This window comes from Vanessa tameamea, chromosome 8, assembly GCF_037043105.1.
Source record: "Vanessa tameamea isolate UH-Manoa-2023 chromosome 8, ilVanTame1 primary haplotype, whole genome shotgun sequence".
In the NCBI taxonomy this organism is placed as follows: Eukaryota; Metazoa; Arthropoda; class Insecta; order Lepidoptera; family Nymphalidae; genus Vanessa; species Vanessa tameamea.
In genome coordinates, this window is record NC_087316.1 from 10556058 (window position 1) to 10574739 (window position 18682).

An 18682-nucleotide genomic window follows, 5' to 3' on the forward strand; every position below is an offset into this window, starting at 1 on the left:
TTACATATTCATTCCATACTATTAATTGTCTTCAATCGTAAGTGCAAAAATTACAGTAAAAAATTAAAAGACGCGGTCTGTGATTACCCAATTTTTGCCATAAAACAACATATTTAAAAAGTATTTAAGTAGTAAAAAAGTACTTAGTTAAAGTTAACAATAGTGAAAGTTGACCTACCTTGTATAATGATTATATAGTAATATGAGTTATATTCCTATCAATAATCATAATATTATTGAATGTATATTTTTAATTGAGAAATATTACGCCTATGCTAATAGTATAGCAATATATCAATTAAAGGTAATATTTTATTGTAATTCAAACAGGAGTTGTTAATAAAACAAGTCTGAGTAATAATCGATTTTAGATAGAAAACTAAATGTAATATTTACTTTTCTATCTAAAATCGATTAATCTATGTGCCTATTCTATACTATCTATATCTAACTACGCGATCACAGGTGATATTACGCTCTATATACAGACTCATTTATAAAATCTGCTGTTAAGATACTGTTAACTAATATGTGTGGTACCTATTACAAAAAATATTCGTTTCTTTAAACCTACCTACCTATATATTTTATATTTAAAATACATACTATTTAAAATAAAAAGAAAAAGGGTACATAAGTGTACAAAAAGAAGAAAATGTAATAGGCTAAAATATTAATTTTAAGCTAAAAATTATTGATTAAACTCGAATAAAATCAGTTTTATTAATTACTATTTGCAATGAAAATAATCTATTGAAATGGACTAAAATGTTTTTTTAAGTATTCCGTAACATTGCCTATGACGTACTACTTAGAAATAAAAACATCAGGTGTCACGTATGACGTATTATCGTGTCATGATTAGTCACCTTTATTTTTGGAGTGAGTAATAATTGTTTTATGACGTAGATATATTTTGCCAAATCGCGAAGTTATCAACTCCTTATAAGTTTATTGGTCCAAAACAATATAACAACACCTCCATTGTTTGGCTACGACTCCTTAGATTAGATAATAAAATACGATATTTCTGTTTACAAGTGTATGCAAAATACTGGTGTTATTTGTATGTTTTCAATCGCTTAATTATAATATGGGAGAGCAATCCGACAGTTCTATCCGAGTTCTGTCGCAGAACCATATTTAGTCCAAGAATAACCGAAATACCATATCTCATATAAATTATATGATTTTTCTATTTACATATAGATCATTATAACAAAAATAATTGTAGAATGGCAAAAAAAATAATTGGCTATGATTGTTTGTTGACTTTTTGCAAAAAGTTAATTTTTCGTTTTTATATTAAAACTATTTATTTTTATTATATTTTCCATAGAATGTTTGATTAAACATAACGGTAAAATAAATGTAGAACGTTAAATATGAGCATAGACAACAAAATATTCGATAAAATTACACCATCCCTAGCAATATCCGAACGTCACTGTGATGTCATCAACTCAATTCGTCACCGGAGGCAAGATCAGAGCCGCAATTTGCAAACGCTTAGCTGTCATTGACACAAAAGTTGTTCAAGCTTGCGAGTGTATAACGAAACTCAGTGTTATAACTGTACATCACTTAACTATATTAAATTTTGTGTACTTAATATCAATATCAACTTAAGTTATACAAAATGAATCCTTATCAAGTAAGTACAATGTGTGAAAGTGTAAATATTTAAAATGGCTGTATAAGTAGAAATCTTTGTTTTGTTTATCACAAAATACTTACGTCGTGTAGGTACGTACGTACGCAGGTAATTATAAAGGTATTCGTTTCGTTTCAAGGGTCAGCCACGTTACCTACACAATATCGGATTTAGCAACTCAGCCCCGCAGTCTTTTGGAAACCCGATGCCGATGCCAGGCTTCCCTACGATGGGATATCCAGCGCCTCAACCTGGTTATCCTAACACAGGGTCTGGCTATCCGCAACAAACGCAAGGCTATCCACAACAATCTCAAGGATATCCACAACAATCACAAGGGTACCCTCAACAAACTCAAGGGTATCCGCAATCGCAAGGTTACGCACAACCTAGTTCTGGTTACCCAAGTCAGGGATATCCCCAGCCAAATTCTGCTCAAGGTTATCCTCCTGCTCAAGGCTATCCTCCAGCTCAAGGCTATCAGCCTGCTCAATCTGTACCAACACAGCAAGGTTATCCTCAAAGTTCTAGTTATCAACAGTCTAATCAATATCAGGGGTATCCTCAATCAACGGTACAAAGTCATCAAGCTTATAGTGTTACTTCGAGTCCAGAGCATGAGCCGAAGGTAAATTTCTTAAATTAAATTCTAACCTTACAAGCTGTATGTTATTTTATATTTTGTGATAAGCAAAACATTGGCATAGAATTGTCGCTTTTTATGCTTACATGTTTAAGTTTATTGTATTTAATGCTTTTATCAAAATCATTATGAACTGTCACTAACAATATTATCATTTTTTAAAACAATTACTTGGCTATTGTGTCTGTACTGTCCCTATAGGTTTCACTTTAGGCTTAACAATATCGAGAGTTTGCACATTATTACTTAACATTACTAAATAAATTTATTGACAAAATAAGCTGAAAATGTATACTAAAGATTTAATATAGACCTCATTAAACAAATATAATGTTAAAATCTTATTATCAATTTAATACTCTCAATAAAATTGAATTAAAGGCAATGTGAAAATTTTATCATTATTACAATTTTTTTATATAACTTAAACAACAACAATCCTTACTTTTTTTAAACCTTAATTTTTGTTGCCTTTACTATAAAAAAAAAAACTCATGACAGTGAAACCAGAATGACTAAGATTAACCATAAATTGTGAACTGATGCATATTCTAAAAATAAATATCATTATCATTATTAACACTTTCATTTATTAGTGAAACCTTACACCATAATGTACTTTTAACATTATTATTCATTCATTATACTTGCATAGTTCAGGTATACATAGACACATACACATACTATTGTACTACGAGATTAAATACTGATAAGTGGCATTGTGCCAATTCATTTTTATTCAGAATCAAATAGTGGATATATTATTCAGAATGTAGTGCACATATTTTAAACAACTCATAGTATGAGTAATATTTAGATTATAAACATTTTTATAATTAATTTGACATTAGTAACTAAATAATTTTATTTCAATTAAAGTACCTTGATACAAGTATTTTAAGTTGATTAGTATTTCCACTAACCCTGAAGCACACTGAAGCGGAAGCGGCACTCTAAACCTTCTTAAGGGAAATGAACTTTTGCACAGTATTTGTATTTATATCCATTAACAAGATGTAACTTTGCTGTAATGTTTTGGATATAAATGTTGCAAAATTCATTTTCACATTTGCAAGTGTAATGTTTTACTCACTTTAGACCCAAAATTTAGTAGTGTACTACTAATGTTCATACACTCATTCACCTATCATTTTTGTGTCCTTATTTTATATGTGAATTTTATATATATACACGAAGGAAGAAGATACTGATTGGTCATATTAATCATTTGAAGGGTTATTAACATGTTTCACTAAAGTATTATTTCATTACAGAAAATCAGATTACATGTGACATGTGCGATTATTATTATTTCTTTTTGCTTAAATTTTAGGATAAATGTATTTTTAAATTAAAAGCATTTTTTGCCTGTATATTTGTTGGCTGCAAAATATTCAGCCAGTGTCACATATTATATGATATGACATGTTTATTATTCAATTTTAAAAAGATATCAATAATATTTTTTTAATTTCATATAATTTTTCAATAAAATTGATATACTTAGGTAGGTAGTTAAAAAATAAATAAATTTATTTTATAAATAATTTTAAATTATAAAACTGCAGTTGCACTTATTTATCAGTCAAACTATTTTTGCGATTAATAGTATATTCTTCTACCAATCTGACAATCTGTATGGCGCATTCAGTTAATTGCAAATTTATTTTACACTAGATATAGCTTGTGACTACTACCTCGTCTGAGGGGGGAGGACGTGTCGGATGTTAGGTTAGCCTATGTCCATTTATGTACCTTGACTACTTGTATGCTAAAATTTTTGATAATCGATTTAGTAGTTAATAAATAAATTCGTTTTCGTCTACGATTACGATAAATTGAATTACGTTCAACTTGACACGAAACTTGACGAGTATCGTACACGTATACATAAGTATAAGATCCTGATGCCATACCTACACAGTGACTCTATTCAAGGAACAGTTTACTGCAATTACATTGTTATGGTCACTTCGTCTCTCCGCGTACATTTATCACAATAACCAACGATTCAGTCTCGACTTCGGTCCCCACTACAATGGATGTAGTTGCTTTAAAACCCACCTCTGTTTTCGTACTATACCATCATTAATTCGTGATATGGTGGGTTGTGATGTAATTGTATCGTGTGTGTTTTAATGTTTGTTAATTCGTGTTAGTTTCGTTTGAATAAGGTAATATGTCTTCGGTAACGTCAAATTCGAGTATGCGCAGCATCTACAGAGCGTCAATTGGCATACGGCGTGGGTTCAAGTCGTTTCGTTACACGGTATTTAATAGCTTTTCTCGGTGTATTCGTTCTTTATGCCTACTTTAATTTGCATGTACTATGAGAATGAAAAGAGCGGAAATCTCACGAACGATGCTAATTTACTTATATAGCACCAAATCCTAATTTATTAAGTGTTTTTTTTTTTATCGTAGAAATTGTATTATTTGATTGCATATCATTCCTCTTGTCTTTACTAGTATACCTTTTGGTAAGCTGTCAACATTTTTAAGTAAGTCGATTAAAACAAACGTTAAGAATTAAATCGAAATATTTGAATATAAATTATATAGAATTTTACAAAAAGATAAATAATGTTTTTTTTATTTACGTAAATGTATAATTTTTCTTGTCAAATATAGAATTTCGAGTAATAATTTAGTTTTAATAACAATTGAAATTAACAGTCATTAATATTGTTTTCACTAAATAATATACAACTTAACATTAAACACTTATAAATAGTAAGTTAAAACACTTCCGTATTTATCTTCATCATCTAACGTATTCCATGCATGTAGGTATTGCTTGTATACTTGTATATATTGACTTTTTTTATCAGTTATAAATTAATGTTAGTCTTTACGATATATCGTTTAATGGTATTACTCAATTCACAGTCCAAACCTACAGTAGTACCAGTGAATCCCTTCGACCCTCGTGAAGATGCAGCGATCCTGCGAAAGGCTATGAAAGGATTCGGAACCGATGAAAAGTCGATTATTCAAGTATTGACTCGTCGCAGTAACGAACAACGTCTCCGTATTGCGTTCGAGTTCAAAACTCTTTATGGGAAGGTAAATATGTTTGTTTTTTCATTGAAAATCATCATCGTATATTCGTATTGGCTCTGACAATTATTATATTATCTCTCGTAAATATGAATATCAGTTATAAGCTATCACTATGACAAGGAGATCGAATCATTTTTTTTTTTAATATTTTAAATGTAAAATGACAACACTATTCATCCATGATATCTGGGGTGATTGAAAATCGAAGACGTTAATAAAACGAATAAGGTAAGGAATAAAACAGAAATTATTACGATGATAAATCTATCAGATTCTTATCGGTAACCTAATTAATGGCAAGAATCGATTGTAATGTTTATATTATATCTGATATCCAGCGGACATAAAGTTTACAGTGTTATATTAAAATAATCTAATCATCCCAAGAAACGCGAAAAATTCGTAGGTACTTAATTTTTGAATGACTTATTTTGTGAAAAGTTTTCGATTCAAAATATTCTAGATTTCATCTCAAATGCTATCAAGTGGAATACACAGCGATATATGTACATGAATTATTTATACTTATTTTTATAACTATCGTAAGCTGTTTACTTTTGATCTTTTAATTTTCCATAGACAACAGATAACCAGTCACGATTTTGTTTGTGAAGATAATTTGCATTATAATAATATCAACCGGGGTGAATAGAGATGGAATTAAACCGACTTATTTATTTTACCTACTTAGATCAAATAAATATTGATAATTTTTTATTGCGATATTGTTTAACATTCGCAAAACAAACGGCGTTGATAAGTACGACTAGCAAACTGGGTTGATTAAAAACATGATCTTTGGGAATGTTGGGATGCATCCAAAAGCGTCTCTTAATAAATCTTATTTTTTTAAAAAAAAAAACTGCTCGTATCATAGGGTAATTTATCGTTTATACAATTTATTAATTACATAACTGAATCATTTTAACGACAAAGCTAAAAATCAAGGGAAAATAAAAACTATGAGGTAGTAAAATTTTGAGTACTAAGGTTTTATTTTTCGCGTTATTTGAGAATTAACAGCGATATCTTAAGGAAAATGTTTAAGTGTAAGACTATATTTATACAACTGGGTAAAGTAAAAAGTTATTTAAAAAAAGGGATCACCGAAACCTAAGTAAAAAATAAATAATTACGTACACAGTTAATGGCATTGCTGCGTTTACTTGACCAATATTGAAAATTTTGGAATATTTGTTTAATTACATACTATTAAACTTGACACTATATTTTTGCATTTATATATATATAGACTTTAGTTTGTCAGTCTTTCTGTGTGTGTTTGCATACACCCGAACATCGACATCAAACCACAAGGGTATTTTAAATTTAGAATTTACCATCTCTACTGATACGTTATCAATGTTTTGTTATAACACTTCCGATGGAAGCCCGACTTTACAGTGATGAGTAAATTGACTTTGTAATCAGTCAATGTCAGCTGTCGTCGTCAGGCCGATCTGTATGCCAGCGTCAGTTGAAAACCCAATAAAAATAAAAAGCTGAGCACTTTTTAGTTAGAACTATAACCCACTTTTTAATACATGGCGGTTTGATCGTAATATGAATCTCTTTACAATGAAGGGATTAAGTTATATACGTACAATAGAAATAGTTTAATAACATGGTTATTGATTTGATATCTTAGGACCTCTTTTCATTATAGAAAGATTCATTAAACTTAAGTTTTTTATTTAATTTAATTTAATACAATAGATCGGACGGACGGGTAAATAGGCCGCCTGATGGCAAGTGGTCACGCCTATAAACATATAGGTGCTGTAAGAAATATTAACCATTTACTCTGGCACACTCAACCTTCAAACCGGAACAAAACGTATACTAAGTATTGCTGTTGTGCGATAGAATATCTGCTGAGTGGTTGGAACCTACCCAGTCGAGCTTGTACCACTAAGTAAAAACGATGGAACAACCGTATTTTTATGTTGAAATGTTTTTAAATAGATAATATATATAACGACTCATATTTGAATTATCCTTACACAGAAATGACTCATATCTAGTAACGATAATGATAAAACGAATTCCTGCAAGTCGACATAAAATGAGACTTTCTTATCTTAATAGAAGTTAAAAAAGTAAAAAAAAATATTACATGTTGGTTATCGCTACTGATACGGTAAAAGGTCATATGTAAAAATTACGTCATATTTATGACAGCAAGGAGTTGTATATTTAAAAAAAAAGGACGATGTCAATCATCCTTTCATCGGATTAATGTAAATAAAATAATTGTTCGATTACAATAATAATGTAATTATAACTTAAAATATTTTTTTTTAAACTTAATCTATGCTATTTTTTTATAAATTGTTGACATTTTTTTTTTAATTAGTGATCTTTTGATTTATTTATAAAATTGGAATTATGTTTTGAATGCCTTTAACGCCACGCTATATTTTCGTTACAATGGAATGGCATAACTAGAAAATATGTATAAAATATAATAAGTTAAGTAGCCAAGCCAAGGCTCAGTGGATAAAACACGTGAATCTTAACAGACGATAAAGGTTTTAAAGACATCTTGCATCATCGTGAATTTTCATCGAAACGTCCATATGTCCGACGAATAATTTTTTTTTTAATCGGCTTAAAATAACTATAAAATAACTTTCAAAGCGATATTGACTTTTCTTGTTTTATTTGCTCTAATTGAATGAATACGATGTCCATTAGTTGATTAATTGTTTTCGTTCAAACTAATTTACGTTCTATTTTAAAGGGTTAAGTCTTAAAATTGCTTGTATCATTTACAATTTTAAAATGGCCTTTAAACTATACTCTGTGGAATTTTTATGCTCTAAGTAATATTATATTTCATTGTTCATTAGTTTTATGTACAGCCTAATTTCATATTTATTAGTTTAACGAGGCAAATAAAATATGTGATAAGTTATTGGCATAATATACGAGATTGCCTGAGGAATTAATTTATATAATAACTAGATGAAAAACTAAATCAAATTAAACAAATTCGGTTTATTATATATTAATAATTTATCGTGGACAAGTTTCCATTAAGTCTACCGTAATCTTGCACGAAATTATTATTTGAAACGCACTTACTGAACGCACCCGTAAACGTCAAACATGGCCGCCCGTTGAACTTCGTGTCATTGAAGCTTATGGATTTAATATCGAAATATCTCGATTATATGAATTTTGCGTATATAAATGTTGTCGACAAAATATCATTATTTTTTTACGGTCTATAATTTTGGAAATGATTAATATAGATAATTATTATTTTCTTAGATTAATAAACCAAACTTAAATTAATAAGTTATTTATTGTTATTATTCGTATGTGATAAAAATGACCGATTTTTCATCATATCACAACAATCTCATTAAATAGATCAACAAACATAATAGATAATATAAAAACATAATTATATTTTATCTGTGTATAAACAACAAAGATAAGGCAACGATCACATTATCTATAAATTTATCATATAGGAACTGGTGTCGGATTTGAAGAGCGAAACCAGTGGTAAATTCGAAGATTTGCTAGTGGCTCTCATGACGCCATTACCGCAGTTCTATGCAAAGGAACTCCATGATGCGACGGCAGGCATTGGAACTGACGAAGATGTGCTCATTGAGGTCATGTGCACTATGTCCAACCACGAGATCAACGTCATAAAACAAGCGTACACTGCAAGTAAGTAATGTTATTTTTTTTTTAATTATTTTATGAACGTACAGCACGAAAATTGCATTTAGATATAATATACATGCTTTTGCACTCGAATCGTTCCTCCAGAAAAAAAATAAACAGATATAGATAAAAATAATACGTCCAAGAGCTAAATAACAAAGTGCAATAAAAAATATTTTTTACATTGCAAATTAAATAATATCCTACTTTATGTTATGTATAAAGGCTGAATTTTTCAAGTGGGCGTGGTTTTTTATTTTCTGAAACTATAAGGAATAGCCAAAAATACTTAAAATGATTTCGGGCCCGATTTTGATAAAAACTAAAACCTCATCATTCGTGGTTTGAAAATTTAATACTTCAAAGCCGGAAATCGACCTGTTAAAATTAAAAAAAATAATTGTATTAGTACACCACACGACCGTGTCGCTAATAAATATCAAAATATGGAAGTTATTGATATACGTGTAGGCAAGCATAGGTAGGCAACCATAGGTAGACAGTTATTATCTTTGTTCGATTTCCTTACAATAACTTGTCATACATTCACTAGATGGCCATGTTAAATAGAAATATTGTTTCCTCATAGGGAAATCCCAATGTTCTGCCTTCTTTGTTTTTTAATATTGTATTCGACATCATACTAATCGTAGTATCTATAAAGGTATTTTTATATTAAAAATAAGCTTGTATTTTTATTATACAAACTCAAAATACTATAACGTCTTAATATCTGTGTATACAACTATGTCTAAATCAAATCGAAATATTATCTTTAATTCAAGGACTCTCTTACAAGCCGTGAAACATTGGTAACAACTCCAGTGGTACTTGGAAGCATACTGAATGATTTTAATATTGGAAAAAACTACGTTATCCTAGAACTATGTAAATCATATACAACGATTAGTATTAGTAAGGGACCTAGTATAAAACACATATCTATTTTTTGGCTACATTTTACTATAATAATATATCATATATTATAGGAGCATATTCCACCAACCCCCATTGGAGCGGCGTGGTAGAATATGCTCCAAACCTTCTCCTCAATGGGAGAGGAGGCCTTTAAAAAAATGTAATATATCAATATCGCTATGGTTTACAGGCCGCCTAGCGATGTAAAAAGTTGCAGGATCGAGTAAATAGGAATATTAGTAATTCCTTAATTAATTTGAGGCATTGCTAGTGTTCTTTTTTTAAAAAAACTTACATATGAATCCCTATTTGAGAAACCGCAATGCCAATTATATTTAAAATTCACGTGAAGCGACACGTTAAAGCAGTACAAAATTGATTCAGTGTGATAACGTGTATAATTTAGTTTTCAATCTACGAGTGACCGTAAATAGGTGTAATTCAGGTAAGTGACGATAGGATACAAACAATTCTAAGCTCAATGATGTTCGCCATCGTTACCGCGAAACCACATTCCTGGACTGTGGAGATACTTCCTCGAGTTGAAATGAACTATTTCCTTATCAAGCGTGTTACTAAAATGGTAATTCTTAAGTTTAACTATACTGATAATATGTACCTAATGTAGGCAAAGGCGAAACGGTTCAGTCCCTTTTCCTTCCATTTTTGTGTACCGATATACTTTTTTTTTTATGTTAAAGGGCTTAAGCGCTATCAAGAAAATGCAACTAGAATATTCTTTTATTCAAAATTTTAAATAATGATTATGAACGGATATCGACCACATTACATAAGTATTTTGTAATAAAACGGTACTCAAATTTTGTAAAGATGTCTCTGTTAACGATACTTTAATTACATCTATATAAAACGTATTCAGTCAAATGAATCATGTTATTCGTCGAGGAGTGCTCGTCATGTATCGGGAAGACTAAAGATATAGATACACATCATTGACGTCTGACGTGATTACGACGCGTGTTCATGACAAAGGGAACCGTGTTTTCCCGAAACATACAGATCATTGCGTGATAAATGACGTAAGTCAAACACGAGTTGACTCTCACACATACATATTTATTTCTCCAGTCTTTTTGAGTATTATTTTCATTTTATACGTCTACCTTTTATGGACCCCTTATTTTATTATGTGTATACTCGTTTACGTCTTTTTAAAAGAGAAAACTGCTAACATATTTCATGACCTTTAGTTGGCTGGCTAGCAGTATCGATTTAATGAGACTCGAGTCACGGTCGTAATATTTTTCCTCGTCAGACAGCTTAGTCATCAATAATCGGTTGTTGTAAATGAGAAAAATATAAAGTGTAGGAAACCGTTGGGACGTGGCCAACATTTGATGAATTACTGTTTAATATATGGTATAAATGTTCTACTTTTATTCGTCTAGGCTTTCACGTGGAGACAAATGGATCTTCAAGTTTTGTCGGTCATTTACCTTTTATACTAATTAGGTTGCTTTGTATTGACCGTGTGTTTTATGTTTTAGATAAGATAACTTGATTACGAAATAACGTCTAGTGTTTAATTATAAAATTGTAGCATTTGTTTCTTATCAGTGTTTGTTTATTATAAAAATCTGCCTTAATATTGTCTATTTTTATTTTTTTTTATTTTACACTAACTGGCCAGTGGGTCACCTGGATGGTTACAGCCGCATATAGACACTAAGAAATATTAACCGTCGCTTTGATAGATTTTATATATCTCTTGTGCTTGTAATTATATGATCGCGGTTCGCTCACCCTTCAAAGCGATAGACTATATAATGAGTGGGTGATACCTGTGCAGACATACTTGCGCAAAGGTCTACCACCTTATCTAAATTTTGTCTAAACACGGGTTTTACATCGAATTGTGCGTTCGTATTTAATATAAAATAATTAATTTTGTTACAGTTTACGGAACACTTCTCGAGGATGACTTACGCGGAGATACATCAGGGAATTTCAAGAGGCTTATGACGTCACTGTGCATGGTAATGTCTGTTGTTGTATTTACGAATCATTTCTCAAGTAAAATATTAATAAAATATATTTTGAATTTATTAAAAAAAAAAAAAAAAACTTTATTCATGTCTATTACAAGCTCTTTTGAATCGTCCTTTACATTTTCCTTAACAAGATTAAATTGAATATAACGCTACTCGTTCAGAATGTTGTTCTACCGAGAAGAATCGGTAAAGTATTTAGTTACTTTTTTTATACATATAATAATCGTATACCATATAGTACACACACACATAATATACACGAATACGAGCGAGCTATGTAAGGTTTCAATTGAACTATTTTTATTCACAGGGTAATAGATCTGAGGATTTCCACGTGGATCAGGGGAAGGCCCGAGAAGATGCCAGAAGCCTGTTACAAGCAGGTAATTTTTCTTTATTACATTATTAATTTAGAGGCTGTTACACAATATATAAAGTTTCCTTGTTTATATAATATTATATGTATGTCAGCAAAATTATATATATAAGCAATCTTATAATGTAAATTGTAAACTGTGGAATGATTGTGAACTATACATATTGCTATAATTCAACGCATTATTTTTTGAAGAGAAATTAAATTAAATTATAAAAACTCGAATTTTTATACGTTCAATTGTATTACCGATCATAATCTTCGAACAATAATAATCTAAGGGTATTTACAATTTGACGGTCATACATATGTATGTACCAATTGCGATGTTGTTTATTTTTAAACGATCAATATCCTTGACATTGTCTTTCGACCAATTGACAGACAATTTGGACGAAAGCTATGTTCGAAATCTTTTATATGTAAAATGATATATAAAATCTAGTAAAAACTTTTTTCGAACCCACAAATCGATATCGACTTTCGAGACGGTTTAAATTAAAATTACAAATATAAATTAAATTATATATGACAATAATGTGATTAATAAATTATTTTTTAATCTGTACCACGAAATAATTGTATTCGTTTGGTTATACGATATATTAGTTCGTATAAATGATTTACATATTGTATGGCAGCGCCATCTAGCGGCGAGTCATAACAAAGTAGATTGTATTTATAAAATAATACATTTACGCCAACTTTCACAGTCAAACAGATAAACAGATCGGGTCACTCTCGAAGACGCGCCCCTTTATCTTAAATTATCGGCGTACATAATGTAATTTGTTTTTGTCTACCGTCTTAATTCTTACATTAGTCATCTGACTCACACAAAGACATCTTGTCAGGACAACCGTCATGTAAGCTTTCGAGAGTGAATCGCTCTGTACCAAAATTAATTACTACGTTTTTACTACCGCTTTGAACGATGTATGAGAAGTTGGAATTATGTAATTGTTATTTAACTAATTTCGGTATGATATAGAGACTAGAGAGATGAGAAAATAAAAAGAGTTCAATGTTAACATATATGTTTATTTTATGCATAATATACTAAATTCAACTATAAAATTTTGATTAAAAAATAATGTTTATATAAATCTTTCCGTATTTCAGGTGAGCTTCGTCTCGGCACGGACGAATCAGTGTTCAACGCGGTGCTTTGTTCCCGTTCGTTCCCACAACTGGCTGCTATCTTCCAAGAATACCAATTCCTTACCGGCCACGACATAGATGACGCTATCAAGGCAGAATTCTCCGGTGACCTTGAAAAGGCTATGCGAGCTATCGGTGAGTCTAATAGCTTACAATAAGGTGGTTTACCAATTCGAAATTTAAAAAAATATAATAATTTAAGATAAGACTATGGACACGAGGTACATAACATCTTAGTTTCCAATTCTATCCCAAAGCTGTTGCATGGTCGCATTTTTGATGTAAGGAATGGTTTAAATCACTTGCGGCGCCTAAGTCCAAAGGCAATAGTCACAACTTACCATCGCGTGGCCTATTTATCAGTCCTACATACCTATTTTATATTTAAAAAAAACATATATGGCAAACAGTCCATAGTACGATAACTAAAGACAAAAGTATATATATAACTCTGTTTACTCTAAATATGCCAATAAGTCTATATAACTAAAAGTCTATATACTTTTAAACGCACTGTCATTTGTCTCTAGTAAAGTTACACTGTTTCACTCATCCAAGCCGGATGTATGACAAGATAAATCATACTCATTAGCTATTCCAGAACTGTATCGTTATGTCGGCTACATACGGCAACGTGTAGTCACAATTATAAAGAACACTTCAAATCTGACGATAAGTGACACATTGACAATGACATTACTTAAAAAGTTAGTAAGGAAGATCTAAGTATCATCATATTGTGTCTATTCGCTTGTTAAATTTCCTAAATTATATACAATGAAATCTATTTTTATAAATGTGAATTAATTTTTTGATCAGAATCATCGAAGGTTTCTATGAGCTAAATGTAAATGTTTCTACATATTGTGTATATTTCAATAAAATCTAAGAAAGGTACAGATCTTATTGTTGAGGAGTTCGTATTGTAGGAGGAGATTTTACTAGTGTAAAAATATTTATTTAATTTTATCTAATTTAAATTAAAATTATTCACAGTGAAAGTGGTCCGCAACAAGCCGTTATTCTTCGCTGAACGTCTCCACAAGTCCATGAAGGGCCTCGGTACAAACGACCGTCAGCTGATCCGCATCATGGTGACCAGATGTGAGGTTGATCTCGGAGACATCGCTGACATGTTCCAGTCTAAATATGGAGAAACTCTTCAGAGCTGGATTGAGGTAAGTTTACACAGTTCAAAAAAAAATCTTGCTTACCATTATTCTATCTTTTTTAAATGCTATATAGCCAGACGGGCATAGGATGCCGACATCTTAGTTTACCGTAAAAAAATCACATGGAAAGGTAGTGGCGCTTGCTTTCGCTTAACGTCACAACTTAACTTAACGTCTTCGGTTAAGATTAACGCGTTCTAACGACTAGGCAGTGACGAATATTATAAGGTGTTATTGTCGTAAGATCTCAAACAACCTATTCAAATCACAGGAGGAGTAGACATAAATAAACCTTAGATTTACATATTCCATACGAATTACTAATAGTTCTGTTGTATTAATTACTACAAACAGTACTAGATTAATGTATGTATTATAATATAATACTATTTTAAGAAGTTCATAATAAATGCTATAGAATTCATAGATTCCTTATAATCTCAACAAATTATATCATATCGATTAAATGTCAGTTGTTCATTTGTCTTTTGTACCTCTGTCGTTGTGTTGAATGATATTTTATTGTACTTTGTATTTATTTGTCTATAGCTCTAATTTTAGTAGCGAGCTGTCGTAGGACACCCGGTTGGGACGAAGTTGCTTTCGCTATGATTATGTATTTATAATTATATATTATCATATATTTATATTATTTAATTAACAGGAACGATAAAATAAATTAACAAAGTTTGAAAATAATTTAATGGCAATGACCCAAATTGTTATTTAAAATCTCGTGTGAATTAAAACAATAGCGAAAATAAGTTTAAATAGTATGATATAAAACCGTCTACAATAGAAAGAGTAAGCGAGAAAAATGTCGCCTTGGAGGGGGCGTATCGCTTTTCCTTACGTGACGATTTCGGCCTTCGACGACTTCGGCGAAACTTCGTTCCAAATCTATTTTTCTATATTATATGTATATAAAAGCGAAATACTACTCATTGATTAATCACGAGATCTCAGAAACTATATCACCTAACTAACTACTGACTAGAAATTTGGCATGTAGGTCCCTTATAGGGTGCAGATATCCCCTAAGAACGGATTTTACGAAACTCCACCCCTAAGGGGATAAAACGGGAGTTGAAAATTTGTATTTTATAAATTTCGCGGGGGTAAAGCCGCAGGTTCAGCTAGTATATATATTTAATAATAATTCATATTAATTTCTTTGTTTCAGGGTGATTGCTCCGGTCACTACAAGAAGTGCCTCCTGGGTCTTCTCGGTCTTTATTAGACAAGTTGATTATATCCACGCATTTTTTCCTCTTGTGTGACACCGTGTCTCAAAGGCTTGTGTAATCTCATTATAAGTCATTTACAATTTTATTGTGTAAGTGATATATTTTATATTTGAACTCTAAATTTCTATTATATAACGTATATAAAGATAAGTATACTATGCCAACTCATTCATTGTCGTGCAGCAGATCTACACAAGAAAGCACTCATTTAAATTTAAATCGTTCAGTAGAAGATAAACCGGTTTCAAGTCAATCTTATCATCTCATGCTTAGCAAGGAAAGACACCTGCATATGTTAGATTAAAGTGCCACATTTGTGTTCCTCTTCAGTGAACCAGCATCATGGAATAAAATCCAAACGTTTATAAGATAAATTTGTGTGAAGGTGCAAGGCATTGAATGAGTTAAACATATAATATTACTGTTCGTACAATAATGTCATAGAAATATGACTAAATAACAAGGCCTAATGATGCCTTAATATATAACAATTGAATATTTGTGATTGAAATATTATTATTCATTTATAATATACATTAGACTACGAATTAAAATATAAAATTTTATATTTCATATTATCTCGCTGAAATGATTAATCAAACCGTCCGATTGATCTGATTTCGAACATTTTGTATTTTTAAGAAAATGATCTATGAAATTAAAAAATTAATTTAAAGTCTTACCTCGTGTGTTTATTTATATTTAAATGAATAAATTGTTGCATAAATGCATTTATATATGCATTATCTCGAAAGACATTGTTTCTATAACTGTAGTTGTTTTAAAATAAAAATGAAAACTATACACAAAAATTTTTGGTATGATAAAATTGTTAATTCATTTCTAATATTGGAAGTACATTGCAAAGAACTGTTCTAAGAATTTTTATAAGTGCTTATTAAAAAAAAGTGCCTTTATAATATATAAATATACCTATTTTATTTACACGTATGATACATTATCTTTATGACATTTATTGTTTTTCACGTGAAACGAAACTTCTAGGTATATTTATAATTGCAATAACACGACTTAATATATATTTATTAAAAGAATTGATATTGAGAGCCCCATTTCAAATATACGATTTTTTCATAGGCGTATTTTATATTAAGAAATGTACACAATCTTGAAGTTAAAATGTTCTTTAAACAAGTAATGTATTTACTTGATTTATATAAAGATTCGTTGTCGCTCATCTGTCAAAGCGCAGCGCAGAGCAAGATTCATACACACAAGTCCGCGTTCGTTCGGAAACGTGCGAACGTGCGACAATGTGTTGATTAGCGCCTTTGTCAATTTTTGATACTTGCTATGTTGATAATATTGACTCGAATCGATAAATCCTATGCGCTGTGCTTGGAGAGGCGTTGCCGCCGTGCCTTTTGTATTTTTATTTGAATTTCATTGCATTTAAAAAGTTATCGAGAAAATAATATTGTATTATTACTTTGATTCGTTTAAACTCAACGATCGTCAGTTTATAATTTCTTAATATTTTTTACCTCTTCTTATTTATCGATGCGTAACATTAAACATGTTTTAAAAAACTACGGTTCTGGCAACATTGAATCTCATCCCCACCTTAATTTTATAACAACAATTATTCTCATTACTATTAGAATTAAGAATAGTTTTTAATACCATATAGCCACGTCTATGAACTATATATTTGTACAAAAATTCACAGAATTTTTAATATTTTTAAACGCTAAAATGTTATCCATTGACAAGTTCTTACAAATTTTATTACTTATTAGGCTCTTTTATAAAAGCTATTCATAATACGGTCGTCAAGGGACGCCTAGCAGACGTAAAAGATCGAATTTGAATGTTATTAAAATAAAATAAGTAAAAACAGCTTCATTAATAGAATAAATATCTTTTTTATTATTATTATTATTATATAAGTATACACGCCACGCAAACCCAAGGGAAGTAGAGAGCGGGGGGAGGGCGACCATAGTGACATAAGAGCCTCATGCTGTTTGGTGTCACGGCTTATGGGTCGATCTTACTCCCAAGGTGCGAATTGATATCTCACATCAAAAATAAAACTATTTAAAAGACGTGGCTACGAACGCTTGTATCGGCTTTGCGGTAAAATGAAACGATAGTGCTACTCGAGGCCAACAAAATACTTTTATATAACGTTATGAATGGTTATATCGGTTTATACAAATAAAACTGTTGTATTGATGTGTCTAATAAATGTTCTTATCAATTATGTTGTTTTATTTATGAGTTTATCCGAGTTCGTTCATATAATCAGATTTATTGAAGAATTATATCAAATATAATTTGCAATTTTATATTTTATATTTGCAATTTTATATAGAATAAAAATAACTCTTTCCTGTACCCCTTATGAAATTATATTGTAAATATTAATAATAAAAAAATTAATATTGAATTTGGTACACATGACTTAATTCATCTTCATTATTTTTTTTTTAATTCGTGGGACTTTGTTCAAGTCTGTCTAAGTAGGGCCTACTAATCATATATTCGACCGCCAAGCAGCAATAGTTCGTATTGTTGTGTTGTGGTTTGAAGGGTGAGTTAGCCAGTATAACTAAAGGCACAAAGGGCGTAATATCTCAGTTCTCATGGTTGGCATTGACGATATAAGGAATTAAATATCTGACTGCGCCTATGTCTATCGGCAGTGGTGACCACTTAAAATCAGGAGATTAGTAATTTTTCCGCCCACATATATAATAAGTTCTGTATTTGAAACACAACAATAAGC

The 18682-nt window shown here is 30.6% G+C and overlaps 1 protein-coding gene across 3 annotated transcripts; it reads left to right on the top strand.

Moving 5' to 3' along the window:
• The first annotated feature begins 1445 nt into the window (after window positions 1-1445).
• On the top strand, window positions 1446-18154 carry LOC113399782 (annexin B9-like). 3 transcript variants are annotated; one of them, XM_026639016.2, is made up of 9 exons: window positions 1446-1654; window positions 1794-2282; window positions 5187-5363; window positions 8843-9047; window positions 11880-11959; window positions 12285-12357; window positions 13473-13646; window positions 14508-14689; window positions 15867-18154. In XM_026639016.2, the coding sequence occupies exons 1-9, from the start codon at window positions 1640-1642 to the stop codon at window positions 15921-15923; spliced, it is 1452 nt and encodes a 483-aa protein (XP_026494801.1). In that variant the 5' UTR covers window positions 1446-1639; the 3' UTR covers window positions 15924-18154. The 3 variants fall into 3 exon arrangements, with proteins under 3 accessions (XP_026494801.1, XP_026494803.1, XP_026494802.1); XM_026639018.2 differs by lacking the exon at window positions 1794-2282 and having other exon boundaries at window positions 1464-1654; XM_026639017.2 differs by lacking the exons at window positions 1446-1654; window positions 1794-2282 and adding an exon at window positions 4269-4566.
• Window positions 18155-18682: the final 528 nt, after the last annotated feature.